At 51.7% G+C, this 19,688-nt stretch overlaps 1 protein-coding gene and 1 pseudogene across 8 annotated transcripts in view; both read right to left on the bottom strand.

The window, feature by feature from the left end:
• The window catches only part of FHAD1 (forkhead associated phosphopeptide binding domain 1), a 122,417-nt gene that overhangs the window by 70,110 nt on the left and 32,619 nt on the right, over window positions 1-19,688 (bottom strand). For 7 of the 8 annotated variants that reach the window (XM_030326293.1, XM_030326292.1, XM_030326298.1 and 4 more), the window contains exons 5-7: window positions 11,792-11,901; window positions 8,481-8,717; window positions 4,470-4,593 (exon numbers count right to left, since the gene is read on the bottom strand). In XM_030326293.1, the coding sequence (XP_030182153.1) occupies window positions 4,470-4,593; window positions 8,481-8,717; window positions 11,792-11,901 (471 nt within the window). The remainder of the gene's footprint in view (window positions 1-4,469; window positions 4,594-8,480; window positions 8,718-11,791; window positions 11,902-19,688) is intronic. The other variant, XM_030326301.1, reaches the window with a different exon arrangement.
• On the bottom strand, window positions 199-2,090 carry LOC115521300 (annotated as a pseudogene).

Below are 19,688 nucleotides of genomic sequence, written 5' to 3'. Positions count from 1 at the left end.
CAGAGGTCAAAGAGGCAGTAAGACTTACTGTCAGCACAGCTCTCAGCCAACCCGTGGCCGAGCCCCTTCCAAGCCCCGGCCACACTTGGTGCTCGTCTACACCCGAGGAGGATGCGTCCGGGCTCCCGGAGCTGGGACAGGGATAACACTGAAGTGAGCTGAACGGTGTTTGTTTAAGACCTCGGTGGGAACAAGAAGTCAGCGAGTGTCGCCGCGAGACGGAAAGCCTTTCGGGGCCCCTGTGGGCTCAGGTTCGGCAGGAGGCGACACGCCATGGGGAACATACCTCGGGACCAAAGGCCCAGAACAGGGGAGCACCAGGAGCTTTTCACCAGAGCCACAAAAAGACTTGTGGCAGAAGGAGGCTGTCAGGGGTGGGGTTCGCGCTCGCCTGACTTTGGAACCTGTTTCTACCACTTAGCATTCTTGGACCTGTTACTTTCCTTACGAGTACCTTTCACTGTATCTCCCCCACAGAGTGATTATGAGGCTTTGAAAACATATAGAGAACATAGGAGAGTGGCTAACTCACAGTGTTTGCCACATGGTGGCACCTACTATTTTTTGTGGTAGCCAGCTCCTAAAATGGCCCCAGTGATCCCCGCCTCCCAGATCAGGCCCTTGCACAGCACCCTCCCACCACGGGTAGGGCTGAGGTGTTTAATCAGTAATGATACTACGGAAAAGATGGGACTTCCTAGGTGGGTCATAAAGGACTTTGCGGCTTCCCCTTTGCTCTCTGTTGGATCACTCACTTAGCGGGGGAAGCCCACCGCCATGTTGTGGGGACACTCAAGCCACCAAGGGAGAGGCCCACGTTGTGGGGAGCAGAGGCTTCCAACTAACAGCCACACGGGCGAGCCATTCCGGAAGCAGATCCTCTGGCTTCTGTTGGGGCTTTAGATGATGATGGGACAGTTGCCCCAGCCAACATCTTGACTGTGCCTCATGGGAGACCCTGAGAACCAAGTCACCCCCAGATTCCCGAGCTCCAGACGCTGGATGAGACACTAAATAGTGGTGGTTGTTTCGGCCGCTACATTTTGGGATAAGCGGTTACGTAGCAGTAGGTAACTCATACATTACTGGGCTCTCGTATTGAGGACAAGTGGAAAGAAGAGGGCAGAGGTGCTGTGGGGTTGGATTATCTCACATGGTTCTTTTCCGATTATGCCCAATTTTGTCGGTAGGTAACAATCAAGAAGGTACGTGAAATAAGGGACAAGATGTTCCAGAATTTCCTTTCAACAATAGGCTCTGTCACAGGACACAGTGAAGTTACTCTGAAAACAGGTTGGTCCCTTTGGGACTTGCCTTCATGCTTTGTGAGGAGGGACCAGAACTTTCATCGGGATGTAATCTGGCCTTACAACTGAGGCAACGCGTTTTGGTTTTCTTTTTTTGTTGTTGTTGCAGATAAAGGTTTGTTTTATTGAATAATTGATCTGTGTTGTTGCTGAAGCCACAAATGTACAGACGACAGAGAGGGGCTTCTTTCTCGGTCTCTTCCTCTTCCTCCTTGGACAGAGTCTTGGCGATTTCCTCCTCTTTGGCCTGGAGCCAGTCTTCACGGCCCTTCGCGGGCTTCCTCGGTCTTAGGTCTGCGGGCCTCCGCGGGGTGAGCCAGGAGCTTCTTGCGAGCCTTGCCTCCCTCCAGCTTCTGGATGTGCTCCGTGAGAGTGTGCCTGTTTCTGAACACATTACCCTTCGCTTTCAGGTACGGGCTGTGAGACACGTGTGGCGGGCAATCTCCTTAGATTCACGGTATCTTCTGAGCAGCCGACACGGAATTCTCATCCTCCCCATCCAGGTCACGTCTCAGGCATTCGAGCGCTGGCGGTACCTTTTCTCTTACCAGTGTGCGTATGCCTGCCCTTCTGGCGGGCCAAAGTGTTTTTCCGGCATCGAACCCCGGAACAGACGGTCACAGGCTTCTGGATGATCAACCCATCTCTGATCAGTTTCCGGATCTGCTGGTGGGAGCCGGCATTGGCGGTTTCATGTGTCTCACTGGGATCCAACCAGACCTTCTTTGTGCCACAGCGGAGGACCCGGGAGGCAAGCCTCTTTCGAAGCCTGAGCACGCTCATGGGTGCGGCCGCGGCCCCGAAAGGAAAGCGAGGCAACCCCTGTTTGAGTCTCTACCAGATACCGTGTGTATTAGGAAGCCTCTCTGTTCCGGATGCTGGGACAGTGAACCATTCCAGGCCTGTGTGAGCTTTGCGACTGTTCCCTCTGCATCGGTTGGGTCCTCTTTCCCTGTCCGCGTGTGTATGCTTCTCAGTACTCGGCTGAAGACTGGCGGGGGGCGGGGGACCCTCTAAAGGTCACCGGGCGCGGTCTCTCTGCACAGCCTCTCCTCCCGGGCACTCTGCCCAGCAAACTGTGGCTGCGTGGGCCTCTCCAATGCCGTCCCCTCAACCCGGGGGCCCACTGGGCTGTGCCTGGGTTCTCCTTCCCATGCTGTGGTCGGGAGCCCGTCTGCAGGCAGTAAGCTGGGGCGATCGTCTGCTTTGTTCCCTCTCCCCTGGGTCACTGTCACGTGGAAATAATCGTTTCAGATGCCTTTTTTCTTCTTGTGGTTGTTTCAGGCAGGAGAGCCAATCCAGTCCCTGCTATCCCATCTGCCCTGTACGTTTTCCTTGCCTCTCTCATCGCGGAAGCAGGCGCTGTGATGGCCTGTGTCAGCCTGGTCCCTGAGGGGCTACAGCACGGGCCAGGCCCCTGCTAACCCATGATGGACCCCAGATGGAAAAAAGACATGAGCCCGTCTGTTGTAAGCCCCCGAGGCTCAGCACAGCCCAGCCCGGTGCTTCTCAAACTTGAATGTGGGCAGGACACATCTGGGTCTCACCGAAGGGCAGATTCCAGTTCAGGAGGCCTGGGCTGGGTCTGAAACCCTGTGGTCCTCTCGAGGACCCAGGGCGTGCTGATGCGGCTGGTCTGGGGACCGCACGTTGAGTGGGTCCAGCCCACCCCCAGTGTTACCCCAACCTGGGTCTGTCCAGTCCCTGAGTGGAGAAAGTGGTATCCAAGAGAGGCCTGAAGCATGGATGAGATCTGACAGGCGGGTGTCCGGGAGGGAGACAGGGGCCCGGCGTGTTATGTTCCTGGTGCCCAGAGCAGCACCCGGCCTGCAGGAAGTGCTCAGCAAATATCCGAGGGCGTTGTCAATCAACGAAGAGCGTAAAAAGGCTTGACAAGTCGGGGGGGGGGGAGGGGGTGCAGGTAGGGGCGGTAAACTGCAGAGTGAGATAGAGGAAAAGCCGGCGGTCAGGCTGCCCCGGCGCACGGCCTACAAGTTCACATAGAGATAGATGGCGATTCGACGTGGCTCAGCGCTGTGCTTGGCTTTTACAGCTCTGGCCGTGTCTCCTGCTGTGTACCAGGCGCTGTGAGAGCAACACGCCCAACCCAGGCTCACTGCCTGCTCCCCAGTCACCTGCTTCGCTCCTCCCCCCGCCTTCCTCTGTTCATGGCTTCATCCTCTCCAGGTCTCTAGGCGTGTGATTTCTCTCTAAAAATCCCAGTGGCTTCCCATCACCCTTAGACTAAAACCCAGACTCCTCCCCAGGATCTATTCCCTCCTCCCTGCCTCCCTCTCTGACCCTGCCCTCCCCAATGCCCTGTTCCCTGCACTCCAGCCACACTCACCTTCAGCTCCTCTCACATGGCCACAGGCCCTTTGCACTTGTGATCTCCCTACCACACTGTTCCCTCTGGCTTCCTGACTGCTCTTCCTTTTCGCCTCTTCAAAGACCCGTCCTTGCCTACCCACTGAGCTATTCTCCCTTTGCTTCAGCCCCCGAAGCATGGGGCTGCCACACTGCCCAGTTTTCTCTGAAATGGGCTCGTTTATGTACCTACTTTTAGTGTCTGTCACTCACTCCCAAGTGTGAACCCGGTGAGTACAGGGAGGGTGTGCTCAGGGCTCTCTCTCCCCAGTGCCTAGAACAGGGCCTGACACCTAGTAAGTGCTCTATAAACATGCTGAATGAACGAAGGGATCCAGGCTAAGAAACAGCCGTCCCTGGACAGTGTGTTGGTTCCCACCCTAAGGCTTTTAGCACACAACCACCTCTGTGGGCCAACTAGAAAATATTTTCACGGGGGCCTGAGTGCACTGGCGTGAAATGGGTGAGATGATGGGTGCCCTAACGTGGTGACCCCACTTTGTCCACATTTGGGCTTGCCATCGAAGGCCAGCTGGCCGAGGCCGACGCTCAGCAGACACAGCTAAGAGATAACCTTGGCTCAAATAATTACCGGGCCCTGCCCTAGAAACTGGATGGCAAAACCCCTCTCTCGAGGGTGCACTCGAACTCACTGACACAGGCCACTGAGAAGGTGTCTGAGGCTGTGCCCCAGATCAGGGAGCAGTGGCTCGGTGGTGAGCTGGCGATGTCTGCCGTGGCCTGGGAAGGAGGGGGAGGGCATCAGCTCTCAGGCCCAGGTCAGAGAGCGCTCACCTGAGGTGACGGCATTGTCCTTCCTCAGGTTCTCGCCCTCGTGCTTCAGGGATGTGATTTCTGAGTTCCTCTCAGACAGGGTCTGGCAGAGCACCTGGTTGTAGCCTTTCTGCAGGGCACTGATCTGTGGGAGGAGGCGACACACAGTCAGAGGGGGCTTGCCCAGGTCTGCCGGATCTGCTGGTACTTCTCCGCAGTTGGGCAACAGATTTGGATTGATCTTTGGTGGGGTGTCGGGAAAGCCGTGCTTTTGACTTCGAACGGGAGAGGGCCTGTTCCTTCAGTGATCACCATGTCCTATGGAATGAAACCATGAACCTTATCTTTGCGCCCAGAAAGTGGCTCGGGAGCAGCTGTCACCGGGGATACCTGATCCCTCAGACACCTCCCGACCACCTTTGGACTCTCAGCCACAAACAGACCAAGTGTTGGTTCCAGATCGTCCGGCACTGACTGGATGGCAGAGCAAAGTTCGTGAAAGGGAAGCAGGTTACGAAAGTAATTCACTCAAAAGATAACAACAGTAGCTCGTAGCTCGTGGGACGCTCGGAGCTCACAAAGCCTTTTCACAGATGACACTTCGACAGCTCCTCACAGCGCCGCAGAAGGCCGAGGTTCCCGTCAATGCTCCCATTTTCTCCCATTGAGCAGACAGAGTCTCGCAGAGTCTCCCCCTGCGCGGGATCACATGGCTAGGCAGGAGCGGAGTTATGATTCAGCTAGCGTCTAGGTGCCCAGTTCTAGCTCTTTCCACCTTGCTGGATGGCTCTAGGAACCAGCATAGAGCAACAGCGTGGACCCGGGAGCCCTCCGCCTCTGTTTCTGGCACTTACAGGCTGACGAATCCAGGGAGGACACCGGATTCTGTCTCACTGATTCACTCTGTACGTGGGGTGATGGTGGTCCCAACCGCACAGGATGGGTAAGGGGATTTTCATAAGTTAGGGCATGGACAAGTGCTCGGATCACGCCTGGCACACGGCATACGGGTAGGAGCCGTGACTACCCTCTGACCTCACCAGGTGTGTTTTACCTGTGGCTTCTCAAGTCTGTCGGGGGGAAGGTAGGTTGGCAGTATTTTCACGGGCATTCGTAAGCCCTGCCGCGGCTCACTTCAACACCAGTGTGACCGTTAGGCAGAAGTGCCGTGATTCCTGTTAACACGCTTATCCTGCTGTAGGTGAAGCGTAAAAAATGATGGGGGGGGGGGGGGGGACGCACTCAGGTAATGCAAGTGAGGGCGCAGGGGGCCTTGCCACCAGGTGGCGCTCATAGTCCTCGTTCTGGGTTTCTGTCCCTGAGACTTGGCATTATGACTGGTAAAATTAACAGAAGCATCAAGGCTTCACGAGTTTTCTGGCTCATTTCATGAACCATCATTATTCAGGTTCTATGACAATTGGGGCAGTTACACTTTCTTTCTCCCCCGGGGGTATCGGAGACACTGGAGAGGGGGCATTCGCTAGAAGGTGGTGGGGACACAGATGACTGTCCCCCACGCTCTCCAAGGCTATACTTTTGCATGTTTGTGCTTTTGAAACTCTGAGTGAAAACACCTCGTACTGTTCTCGGCGGGGGGTGGGGGGATGTAACTTTCCCATAAAAGGTACTTGGAATAATTTTTAAGAGTATTTTTCCATGCTTTTATCTGCGTGACACCAGAGGCACAGCACAAGGAGACAAACTTCCAGAAGGGATGGGGAAACCACATGCCCTCCTGCCCAAAGATGCCAGTGCTTCTGCTTCCGACAGATATAATGGAATTCAAACTATGCATCAGAGTTTTTAGGAGTTCAGATTTCGAGAAGACGCCAGGCTCCAAACGTCTTTGTTTCTTTCCCTACCGAAATGAGTACCCATATTGTCTGTAACAGGCACACATCCCAAGAAGTTTCATGTCTGCTCTCCTGTGTAATAAGATGGGCAGTGAGTCATAAGAAAGCTAATAGTGTTAGGAGGATAGCTTCGAGAGAGTAATTTGCCTGCTAATGAGCACAGGCGTTCAAGGGCACGCAGAGGCAAGTACTTTCTAGTGATACTGCAGTGGATGGGAGACCTTTCAGAGCAGGTCATGATGCACCCACTTTCGGGGGGACCAGGGAGCACCTAGCAATCCGAACAATAAACCGACCTGCCCATGTGGCTTCTACTCCTGGCTGAATGTTCTGCAGGTGGCAGAACATTTGAGAAACTACAACGGGAGCCGACAGAACTTGATTCGGGTTCGAACCCACCGAAGCCTCCAGTTCAGATACGCCTTGTTACAAAATATTCTCTTTCGGTTACCAGTAAAGATCAAGGGGTGGGGGGCGGGGAGGCAACAGAACGATGGGTTGGTGTAATTCTTTCCAGACGCTCTCTTCGTGAGAAAACTTGTTTCCAGATCTCACTAGCCACTTTGAACACACTCAGAGATAGGAGAGGATTACGTGATGTTATCTGTCAAATATGTTTGACTAAAAAAAAAAAAATTGTATGGGGATTAATTCACCCCTTGTCCACGGATCTGGGCAAGACAGGCCACCTGCACTCAGGAAATCTCTGAAATGGGAGAATAACTGAAAGGGAAATTACTCTGTCCGACAGCAAAATTGGGTTTAGATTAAGCAAAGAAAAGATGCTCATTCAGGAGTCGGCTACCCGTGAAGGCGGCCGTCAAGTAGGAAATCCTATAGAATCTGCTGCTTTCGTTGGTTTTCCTAAAACACGTCTGAGGAGTCATTTGTTCATTTAAATAAATTTAAATAGATTTATTTATGTATGTATTTATGTATGTACGTATTTATTTAGGATCTCTCTTGGGAACACAACCAAGGGAAGGCAAAGGTCATACCTGCCTCGTCCTCTGCCAAATTCCCAGAGCCCAGAAGAGGGCAGGGCACACGGCAGTCACCCAACAAATCTTATGTGACTGAATGGACGGGTGGATGATTGATGGAATGAGTGAATGAATGAACAGACGGGGTCCTAACAGAGCCCTAGAAGGTAACTGGGTCCACTCTCTGCCCTCACGGAGCTTATAGTCTCCTGGTAGGATCTCCTAGGTTCACCACGCACGACCTCAGTCCTTTTCTAGGGCACCGTTTCTAGGATCGAGGCCACGCACCTTGAGTTGGTCACAGAGGGAAAGGCCGTGAACAGGCAAGCAGAGAAAAGAGGCCCCAGGCATGACTAGGTCTAGGCAACATTATGCACTGAGACCACAATTCATCAGTGGCCAATTTTTTTTTTTAATTTAAACCAACTTTGTTGACACATAATTTATGTACCAGGTCAATGGCCAATTTTAAAGTACTTGAAGAAATCTGGGGGGGGGGGGCGCGGGGGGAATCTAGCTTGTATCAAGAGAAAAGAATGTGACTATCCTGGACAGTGTGGAAATTCCGGGTGGAGAATTTCTGTCTGATGGCATTGCCTGCAAGTGAGCCAGCAAGTGCCTTCGGGGTTGGGCGAAGGCTTCGGTGTTTGGAAGACTGGGGATTCCTCCTCCTCCTCCTCCTCCTCTCTAGCTGACTGCCCACAGCTCTTTCTGGCTGGGGCTGGGTGGATGTGAGGGCCAGTCACTGAAGCAAAAGATCTGGGTAGAAACAGGAAGCTCAGTGAAAGCGTGAGGTCTCCGAAGGGGCGGACCTGCATTCGGCACACACCCGCTGCTCCTAACTTACTGGGCAAACGGAACAAGCTCCCCGTGGTCTCTGAGCCGGCCTCAGTCTCCTCCTCTGTAGAATGGTACATGTCAGAGACGGTGCGATTTAAATAAGCCAACGGACCTACGGCACTCGTGCCGGGTGCCTGCACGCTATAGGCGCTTAACAAAGTTAGCACGGTTCTACTGGGCTATGTGCGCCGGGCCCCCGATTCCTGGGATTTGTGCTCATACCCACCACGCTACGGGGACTACCCCTTTCGTGTCTATCCGCGTGGCTCCCCTCGTGCTCCCCGGCTCTACCCAGGAGCTGTCGCCCTGTGTCCCGATTCTAAGGCCTTCACCAACTTGTCTCTGAGTCCTACCTGGCTTTTCAAGCTCTCGATCTCTCTCTGTTTGGCATCGATGTCTTCATCCAAAACCTGGAAGTTCTGTGAGGTGCCCCTCTCCTTCTGCCTGGAGGAGGTTTTCTCCGACAGCCTCTGACTCAGGTTGGCCACTTGGTTCTGCAGGTTCGCTATCACGACGTCTTTGTATTTGGATTCAAGTTCAAAATCCGAGAGACGGCTGATTTCTTTCCCCAGCAGCAGAATGATTTCATCCTGGGTGGAGGCCAGATGGGGAGTTTACTAGGTGTGGGTCCGGGTGCAAGGCTGAGCCCATTTAAAAAAAAAAATGTAGGAAAAACGCGGCGTAATTCTTTTGGGAAGGTGAGGACAGGTGGGGAAGGGAAAAGCAGACTTTCAAAGTCATCCTCATAACGTGGAAAACCTCACAGAGACAAGAGTTTGGTGAAAATGATACACCTGTATACACACTCCTGTAATAGATGTTTATACCTCACAGGCACTGAAAATTTCCTTTCTCATACAATTATACTTTTGTGTTGAGAACCAGCACCCCACACGGGAGCTTTTGTTGCTAGAGACTTTAGTTCTAATATTTTTGTTTACAATATTCAGCCTAGCACGGTGGGGACCTAGGAAAGGTCGTTAGGAAAATGACATTCTATTTGACCACACGCTGCCTATAATGAGGGCTATTTTTTAACTTAAAAAATTGAATACGTTCTGAAATATTTCTTTCTCCTCTCCTCCCTTCTGGTACATCCTGCCTCTTTGCGTTATTCACGGAAAAATGTACTCCAGGTAACCGAGCCTGTAAAGTAAAGGAGACAGGAGTGGTGATTTATCTGTGTGGGCTCGTGTAAACTTGGGGTCGGGGGGTGGGGGGGGAAACAACTGCCAGCTGACTTTACCCCCAGGTGTAATTGCCCCAGTTCTCCACGTCTCCGAAAGAGAAGACTCTGCAGCCAAAGAATGTGTTAGGCTTTTCCCCCAAAGGAAAAGAAAATAAGCCCCAAACTTCTCACCAGAAGTCATCAAGACAGCGTCAGAAAATCTGAAAAACAAGTCCTCAGGTGTATTTGCAAATGGAGCTGCAGAATTTCTGCTTTTCAATAGTCCCTGCTCTTCCCGCGATTTTCCATTGGTCGGAAGAGGGGAAGTGGCTTTTTTGTAGGCCAGCTCATTTCCTGGGGAGCTAGCTACCCAGTCAGCCTCACGCCCTGCCAGCTCCCTGGCCCAAGGAAGGACAGGGTTTCCGACTTGAGGAAGCCTCTCTGACATTGCCAGTTGCTGCCAAGGGCCTTTCTCTGAATCCCTGCAAATGCCTGGGGCAAAGTTTCAAGGGGTGGCATGAAACACCTGGGCAGCCGCGTCTGTTCCACCCAATTAAGGTCAGCCGGGCGCTTATCGTTTATGCAACAAACATTTATTGAGCAGCTACTACGCGCCAGACCGTGTGCTGGGTTCTGGAGCACCAAGAAGCCTGCAGGGTGTGGTGTCTCTGCGGCCTCTGCCTTTCTTTGGGAACAAGCCCCCCCCCCCCGCTTCCTTGAGAAAACACGCCCCCTTCCCTGTGGTCTTGGTAGGGCCGTCAATCATGTGCCCTGCTCCTTCCTGTCCCGCCTCCCATGTGCACGTGACCCAAGCTGGCCAATCAGGGCTTTCTCAGGGACTTGGCGCCTCTGTTACCGAGGGAGAGCATCTTGCCTCCTTTTGGATCACGAGCTTTAAACTTAGAGGCTTGTTTGCCTGAATTGGTCTTTTCCAACGCATGAAGCCCGCGTGCCGTTAGAGAGCCGAACTCCGAGGGAAACAGAAGGGAGAGATCGGTAGTAGGGAATGTTCTGGTGATCTTACTTAAGCTCCTGTACATCTAGCCATGCCTGAAACTGGTAGGCTTTTAAGTTTTCAAGAAGATGAGCCGACAAATGCCTTTTGTTTTGTTTTGTTTTGTTTTGGTTGCTTCAGCTGATTTGTTTATTGGCACTTTCACTTGAAGGAGTTCTGGGAAGTCAGGGCGTAAATGGCTTATATAAATAGAAAAAATTATAAATCTGGTTGCATAATATTTCCAGCGTAAAACTGGGATGGATTGAAGACCGGCTACAGATGCTCTGCAGCTCCTGCCAGCAAGCAGCAGAATCTACTACCCCGAATGTGGGCTGGTCCCGTGTCTTGCTTTGACCAAGGGCATGTGGCCGAAAAGATGGAGAGCAACCTTCAGGCAAGTTCTTAAAAGGCCGTAGAGCTTCTGTTCTGGCCCTCCGGGAAGCCCGGGGCTGCCGTGCTGTAAAGGAGCCCCGGATACTAAACCATGCGCAGAGAGATGCCCAGCGTGCCAGGCGTGCTGGCTGAGGTCCCGGACGTGGAGAAGAGGCCATCCCAGACCACTGGCTGGGCCAAGGGCTGGCTGACTACAGTTGCATGAGCGAAGCCAGGGGACGCCAGCCGAAGAACATTCCAGGTCAACCTGTAGATGCTGGGAAGTAATAAACTGCTGGGTTTTTTTGGTGTGTGTGTGTGTGTGTGTGCGTGTGTGTGTGTGGGGGGGGGCGGTTTGAGTAGGCTCCACACCCAACATGGCGCTTGAACTCACGACCGTGAGATCAAGGGTCTCAGGGAGACCAGCCAAGGAGCCCAATACATTACTGTTTTAAGCCACTAAGTTTTTTGTGGTTCGTACACAGCAATAGACAATTGGTGACAGTATCTGAGCCTGGCTTCTTGCCTCTCTGCGACGCTTCCAAAGTCTGGTCCCCAGACACCTGCCACTTGACGTCACAGATTCCCACGCCTAACCAGGACCCCAAGTGGTTCTGCTCCTCACAAACTTGGAAAATTGCTGCAGGCTCAGGCCCTGGAAAGAAAGATAATGCAGGACTGCCTCTTTTAGGATAATTTCAGGGTTATGTCTATGCAGGGAGACATCAACCTGGCTCCTTCCCAGGATGGCTTGAATTCACCGGTTCTGGCCCCCATTCCCCTTTCATTCTAAACCTCTCTGATTCTTCAACCAACCCGTCTTCGCTCAGGCCTCGGCATCAGTGCTCACACCTTCCCGCCAGGAGATGTGTACTCCCCACCCGTGTCCCACCACTCGTGGCTGACCAAGCAGCTACCGTGTGGGAGTCAGGAGTACCAGCTTCCAAGTTAACCCGACCTAGGGTTGAATGCCAGCTCTGCCCCTCACACGGCGTGACCTTGGGCAAGTGACTTAACCTCTCTGAGCTTCAGCTCCCCCATCGGTAAAGTGAGGGGGGTACAATCTCTTTTGAAGACGGTGAAGATTCATGAGCTAACTGAACAGTCAGGTGCACAGGACCCCTCACCTTATCCTGCTGGTCTGAGTCCTGGTCCGCATAAATCTCCCCGGGAGGTCCTGCCTCGGGAATCCCTTCGGCCACTGACGGCTCTGACAGTTCCACAGCGTTGGTCCACACTAACATACAAGATCAACAGAGAGCGTTACCTTAACATGGCGAGGGTCCCTAAGGTCTGGAAGGCTATTTTCAGACTAACCTCATAGTCTTTTCCCCCATTACTAGAAAATTACAAAGCGATGTATACGCTCACTGAGCAATGGCGAACACGCATGACAGGAGTATGAGAAAGGGAAAGAGCTGCCTCATCCCAGGTCGCGGTGTTAACCAGGCCGGTGGGCTTTGGTGTGTCTCTTTCTAGGCTTTCCGCTAAGTCACGTAAGAGCTGATGACCTTGGGCAGGCCATTTACTCTCGCCACACCTTGGTTATATCACTTACATGTTAGTCTCTGTTATAAAGAGCACTTTGAGGATTAAATGAAGTAATGATGTACAGCAGGGGCTGGCAAACCACGGACCTAGGGACAACCTGGCCATCCAGCTGTTTTTGTAAATAAAGTTTTATTGAAACAACAGCTACAGTCATTCACTTATATATTGTCTATGGCTGCTTTCCAGCCACAACGGCAGAGTGGAGTAGCTGTGACAGAAACCATAGAGCCCACAGAGTCTCAATTAACAGAAAAAGTTTCTCTTTTTTTTTTTTTCAACGTTTATTTATTTTTGGGACAGAGAGAGACAGAGCATGAACGGGGGAGGGGCAGACAGAGAGGGAGACACAGAATCGGAAACAGGCTCCAGGCTCCGAGCCATCAGCCCAGAGCCCGACGCGGGGCTCGAACTCCTGGACCGCGAGATCGTGACCTGGCTGAAGTCAGACGCTTAACCGACTACACCACCCAGGTGCCCCAGAAAAAGTTTCTCTTTACAGAGAAAGTTCCCTACCCCTGAGCATTACCTTAACATTCAGCACTAAATGTCAGCTATTTTTTACTGCAATTATATCTTTAAAAGAATGGATTTCTACTGCAGAGATTTTTATCTGGCTCATTTTTTCACCTTACAATGAACAAAAACATCTTCCCACGTCACTATCTATAGCTATGACACCTTCCTTTTTCTTTTTTTTAATATAACTAGGAGTTTGTGCCTTTTAATTCCCTTATACTGTGTTTTTTTAATTATATTTTTAAATGTTTATTTATTTATTTTATTTTTTGAGAGAGAGGGAGAGAGAGTGAGTGCCAGCAAGGGAGGCGCAGAGAGAGAGAGGGGACAGCAGACCCGAAGCTGGCTCCCACTGACAACAGCCAGCCCGAGTTGGGGCTTGAACTCACAGCCCATGAGATCGTGACCCGAGCCAAAGTCAGATGCTCAACTGCCTGAGCCACTCAGGCACTCCTATACTCTGTTCTTTTTAATGGTGGCATTGTAGTCCATTATACAAGTGTGCCAAACATATTTATTTAACCAGGATCCATTTTATAGATGTTTAGGTTTTCCTGATTTTTCCTTATCCCCTGCCCCCCAATATGACAAGGGTTTTTCATGACTTTCTGGAGTCCTGGCATCATTACGTGTGGAGGTCCCACTCTGCACACAATCCACTCACACGAACACCGATTAAATTTTTTTTCAGCGTAGAAACTTTGGAAAGACTTCTGGATTTCTGCTTATGAGATCATTTGGCTTTAAGTGGGGTTTTCAATCTCCACCTGACTGACTTCTGGGCAATCGCCGCACATTCTTGGCTTCTCGTGAGGTGAGAAATTGAACCAATTGTTTCCAAAGGTCACGAAACGTTAATGAATGTTAACACTGACAATGAAGGAGGTACACACCGTCACGTTTGTGGGCATTTTATTTAATCATCCATTCGCTTTGATTCTGCATTTTGTATTCATGCATTTCAGGGCCAGTGATTTTCTGCCCCACCCAGGTCTTGAACGTGTCTGTGGACTCCAGAAGCACGAGTGGACATAGTCAAAGGCCCGGAGGAGCACATGGCCTTGTGCGTTGGATGAGCGGCTGCGGCCACAGTATCCCTCGCCGCGCAGAAGGAAAGGGGCCTGGGCTCCTGCACCAGAACGGGCTGGGATCCCAGCGATGTCCTCGTTCTACCTTGGGGCGGGCTGGATTTCTTATCTGCTCCTTATAGGCAACAAAACAAATTGGCCAAGCAAAACTCTTCCAAGAGGGAAGGAGCCTTCTTTCTCAGTTGTGCTCAAGCTGGTCTCCCTGTGGAGGCAAACCTATCTGAAGTCAGACGCCTCCTGGTGTAGCTGGACCTTGGGTCACGTCCCGTCCCGGGTTAACACCGGCCATCGCTTCCCATGCTTTTTACAGGGTCCCCACGTTCCTCCTCTGGGAGCACACTCTTCAGCCACGCCGACCGACTCCTTGCACTCCAGCCTCGGCACTCACCTTCCACCTGGAATGCTGTTCCCTCGCCTTTGCACTTCAGGGTAAAGGTCGCCTACCTTTCCGGGGATACCCTCCTGATCCCCCAACTAAGTCGGGTCCTTGTAGTTATGAGCTCACAGGGTACCAGGCACCTCGGCTGTCGGGTGTTGTCGCGGTTACCATTTGATAGACGTTGTTCTGTGATCCTCTCGCTAACGTCCGTCTCCCCGACTGAATGGTAAGTTCCGTGAGGTTGGGGACCATGTCTCAGTCTGTGCCCCTTGAGATGAACTTACTGCTGCCATCTGACAGATGTGTAAACGGGCAGAGAGAGGGAAATCGTCTGCCCAAGCTCACAGGGCTTGAAGGAGGCCGAGCTCCCGTGCGAACCCGCACCTGTCTCAATTCTGTTGTGCACTTACGGACCGGGAAGGCGTTGCAGGGTAACAAAAGCTCAGGGCCCGGCCCGCTCATAACCAAGAACTCATAGCAGGCTTGTTGCCTTCTGTGGCACCAGTGCTTTCCCTACGAAAACGCCAGAGCTCACAAAAACGCAGTGAGGCAGGTGCAGCTTCAGCACCCCCTGGTTGAGAAGCCCAGGTGCAGAGAGACTGAGGCCATGCATCCGGCAAAGGGGCAGTCGGGTCCGACCCCGCCGGTCTGGTTCCAGGACCAGCACACTGCGGAGTGGTGAACGTTTGTAACGAGGCCGTGAACGAGGAGTTTGGGAGCTGGTTCACCGTGACAGCCCCCGTCACCGAGGAGCCGTTCCGCACGGAGTCTCCTTGGCAAGTGATTGCCAAGGACTGGATTGGAGGAGTCACAAGACGGAGGTTTAGCAGCTGCCTGATGAAACCGGTAAAGAGACCAGCTGCCCTGGTTGGCCAGGGGCTGCGGGGCTTCCTGGGACGGCGGGACTTTCAGCACCAAGGCCGGGAAAGACCCAGACGAACCGGGACGAGTTGGTCTCCCTAGAAATAGTCGAGAAAAGCAAGCTCCCCACGCACTTACTTGGTTTCCTGTCACCATGGTGGGGGCCTGCCGCTCTGTGGACGGGGAGGGGGCCCTGCTGGGTGCTCTGGGCTTACACCACTCCCGGGAACGTGCCTCCCACGTGCCGGTGGCATTCCGCGTGGGGGGCGCAGGCCCCGCGCCCAGGGCCCAAAGCACCAAGATGGCGGCTCCTTGTCTCTGTCAAGCACTTCCGGCTTCCTCCCTGGGGAATTCCGCGAGGCCCTGCCGCGAAGGGCTGGGGGAGGGGCGCGTGCCCAACACAATAAGGGGCAAGAGAAGGGCTTGGGAGGGAACGCCGCTCGCTGGTTCCAGCAGCTGCCTGTTCTCCGCCCCCCAACATCCCCCAACCAAGTTCATGATTAGAAAATTTGTGTTCAAAGCTCACTCCCCCCACCCGACCCACTTGGGCCCTGAGCCGTTGGATCCTAACTTAACTGTCTAGTGCAGTGCTGTCTGATAGAAAAATAATGCAAGCTATACATATAAGGCAGTTTAAAATTTTCTGGTATTAATTCCATTAAAAGGGTAAAACGATGAAATTAATTTTGATAATAGATTTAACCCCATACGTTAGAAAAAAACCCAGTATCATTTCAACACATAATCAAGACCAAAAAGATAGAGACATTTTACACTCTTTCTTTGGGGGCACTATGTCTTTGAAATCCAGCGCATCTTAACTCGGAAGCTAAATTTTCTTTTTTTTTTTTTTTTTTTTCAACGTTTATTTATTTTTGGGACAGAGAGAGACAGAGCATGAATGGGGGAGGGGCAGAGAGAGAGGGAGACACAGAATCGGAAACAGGCTCCAGGCTCTGAGCCATCAGCCCAGAGCCCGACGCGGGGCTCGAACTCACGGACCGCGAGATCGTGACCTGGCTGAAGTCGGACGCTTAACCGACTGCGCCACCCAGGCGCCCCGGAAGCTAAATTTTCAATGGGAAGACTTGATCTGTATTTGGGCTTCACAAAAACTTGCAGTTGAAGCAGATTTGCATACTCAAGATGTTCCAGGCGTACTTAAAACCTTCCAAAAACTGAATCAGGTGTCGGTTTTGCAATTTAAATTAGTGGAAATTAAACATATAGTTCCTCAGTCACATTAGCCACGTTAGCTCAATCCACGTGTGGCTGGTGGCTATCACATCTGAAAGCACTTGACTGGAACATTCTCCCTTTTGTTCTCCTTCTTCACTTGATCTCTCCTTTCCTGCCAACATCTATAACTGGGTTTTTTTTTTTTTTTTTTAAAGGAATACAGGAGAAGTGAGATACACACACACACACACACACACACACACACACACACACACACACACACTAATTCTACGGCAAAGGCTTTGAGTATAACATCCAGCCGGATTCTGGAGGCCCCTGTGTCACATTACTGATGGTCACAAGGCCTGTGGCTTAGTTTTTCAATGTTCAGCAGACTCCCTGTTTGATGCTATATATGTGCAAGTTGTTTACTTTTCAGCCTAGGGGCAGTCAGTCGCCCCAATCAGGAGTCCCCACGCTTGGGGTGGCCGGGCAGCATTACACTGCACAGGCCACAGTCCAGAGGCAGGTGACACCGGAGGCTTTCCTGATTAGCAAACCAGAGGCCAGAAATAGGTTTTTAGTTGGTAAAAAGGGTGGCCTATTACCCTTGTATGCTTTATGTTAGAAACAGGCTCCCAAAGGGCAAAAGCAGGAAGGTATGCTTGCCGGTCGGCTGAAGTACTGGGGAGCCCTGCTTGTGCCCCCACTCAGGGAGGGTCCCGTGTCCAGTCCTGGTTTAGATCTCTGCTGTCTAATGCCATCTCTGGGAGTAACTCCGGATGCCTCTGTGCCCCTGTCATGGCGGACTTGAATGAACTTTTCTACTAGGTGATGGTCGGAGCCCTTAAAGGACAGAGTCCAGACTTCATCAAACCTACAGAATAGGCTGAATGATGTTTGACATCCCTTTGCTATGTTTACTGGAAGTCTGCACGGGGTAGAATTTATCTGAGACTTGCTTTCCTTGCACCCAGACAGGGAGGTGCTGGAGTGGTTTCCTGTCACCCGTCTCAAATGTCTTTACTGGCTCCTAATACCTATCGAGGAGAGACCCCAAGGGCCATGTACGACCCAACTGGTTTAACTCAGTTCACAACAAACCCTCTAGTTGCTGGATCATTTGGAGGTCCCAGTGGGGAGAACCCCAAAGGAGGGATGGGATGGCTGGGACAGTGGGATGGCAGGGATGGGGGACAGAGACACTTTAAGAAGTTTTAAGTGGTGGCTATTTGCCAAATGGGAGAGAAGTTGCTTCAATATTTTCACAGCCATCTGGCTTTCCTGGTGCTTATCAGATAATTATCAGTCCTCACCAGGGACAGCATGTGGGTGCCTTAATTATCAGCGTGTGGGTGTCTTTAGGATTTGGACTGGGTGCTTTTCGTTGTGTGGTGGCCAGCCTCCAAGATGGCGCCAATGGTTCTTATCTGCTGGTATTCACATCTTTGGATTGTCCTCTCCAATAGTGGATGGACTTTGCAATCATCAGCTCAGCTGCCATAACAAAAGAGCACAGACTGGGCAGCTTAAACAGCGGAATTATATTTCTCATAGTCTGGAGGCTGGAAGTCCAAGATCAAAGTGGCATCAGGGTTGGTTTCTCCTAAGGCCTCTCTTCTTGTCTTGTAGATGGCTACCTTCATTCTGTGTCTTCACATGGCCTTTCCTCCATGTGCAGGCATCCCTGGTCTCTCTCTCTCTCTCTTCTTATAAGGATCCCTTATAAGAAGTTTTAGAACACATGGCCTATGGTGATGCGGAAAGTAGAAGATGTTCCTAATGAACTGGGTGATGGAGCCCAGGCAGAGTGCTGGAAGGTGCCACCTGCCCTCTTCCTGGCACTTACCATGAACTGCAGGAGGGGAGAGAGGCCAACAGGGGGACTGTTGAACCACAAGGAGCTGGGACTTGATAGGACTTGAAAATTCCCTCCCTCTCCAGATGGCAAATGAAATGTAAGATGTGGGTTGGGCAAAGACCAAATCAAGGGCACTCTCAGGAAAGCACGCTCCAAAGATGAAGCTGAGTGTAAGACTGTAATATCCTTTGTCAAGAAAGCAGAGAGATCCAAGCTGGCGTGTCAGGGAATGATTCAGGTAAAACACAGGGCTTCTAAGAAGGGCTGTCCCTCCCATTCTCAGCAGAAGCCCAAGGCAGAGGAGGGTTTGTGTCAAGAAGGCTTTTGCCTACTAGGGTGAACCCCAAGAAGGAACACTACCAGTGTGGACTGACGGAGATGGAGACCCACAAAAGCAAGAGAAGTCTATGACCCCCACGCGTCTATAGGCAGGTAGCAGACTATAAAATTGCACAGCTGCAAATGTGATACCTCTCATGGAAAAGGCAGGAGGACTCAGAGGGCCGAACCAAGGAACCAGAGGGCAGAGGCAAGAGCCATGAAGGGTCATTTCTGGGCAAGAATAGGTCTAAGTCCTAATAAAGGAACTTCCAACATTTTCCTGGCTGGATTTCAGAATTGCTTTGGGCCAAGGACTCCTGTGTGTTTCTTGTTTTTCCCCTTTTGAAAAGAAGGCATGTCCATAAACTCTGTCCCACCAGACTATGTTGGGTGCATGAGGGACAGACAACCCATGTCTTCAGTTCACAGTCTTCAGATTGCTGGGAATGGTATGTAAGAACCTGAGCTTAAGGAACTACACCCAGTGAGCTCCACCTGTACCTGGACTTGATTTAGATGATGAGCTTCTGGAATTTAGACTGATGCTGGAATGGGATGAGACCCTGGGTGCGGGGGGAGGCGCTTGGGAGAGGGTGAGGGAGTTGTGCAAGTGAGAGGTGGTGAATCATTGAGGACCAGAGGACAGACTGTGGTAGCCAGTCTCTAAGACAGGGCTGCCAGGAGTTCTCACCTCCTGGTATTCAGGGCCATGGGGAGTCTTATCCACACTAGATAGAGCTGACCTGTGTAACCAGTAGGGTATTGCAAAAATGACATAGCGGCTTCTGAGGCTTGGTCCTAAGAGATGTTGTGGTTTCCATCTTGCTCTCTTGGGCCACCTTTTCAGGAAGAGCCAACTGCCATTTCAGGAGGACATTCCAGCAGTTCTCTGGATAGGTCCATGTGGTGAGGAACTGGGGCCTCCTGCCAATAGCTATGTGAGTGCGCCATCCTGGAAGCAGATTCTCCAGCCCCAGTCAAACCTTCAGATGACTGCAGCCCTGGCTGACAGCTTACCTGCAGTCTTATGAGAGACCCTGAGCTACAGCCACCCTGCTAAGCTGCTCCCAAATTCCTGACCCACAAAAAGAGTATCAGATAAAAAACCCACGTTTGGGTTTTTTGTTTTTGTTTTAGTTTGGGTTTTTTTGTTTTGTTTTATTTTGCTTTAGGCCACTAGAGTGTTTTGTTTCTGTTTTTTTGTTTTTTTGAGAGCGAGAGAGCATGTGTGCAAGCAGGGGAGGGGTAGGGGGAGAGGGAGGGAGAGA

Source organism: Lynx canadensis, chromosome C1, assembly GCF_007474595.2.
Source record: "Lynx canadensis isolate LIC74 chromosome C1, mLynCan4.pri.v2, whole genome shotgun sequence".
NCBI classification, from domain to species: Eukaryota; Metazoa; Chordata; class Mammalia; order Carnivora; family Felidae; genus Lynx; species Lynx canadensis.
Note: the sequence above shows the minus strand (reverse complement) of the source record. Positions and strands in the feature narration are given on the sequence as shown.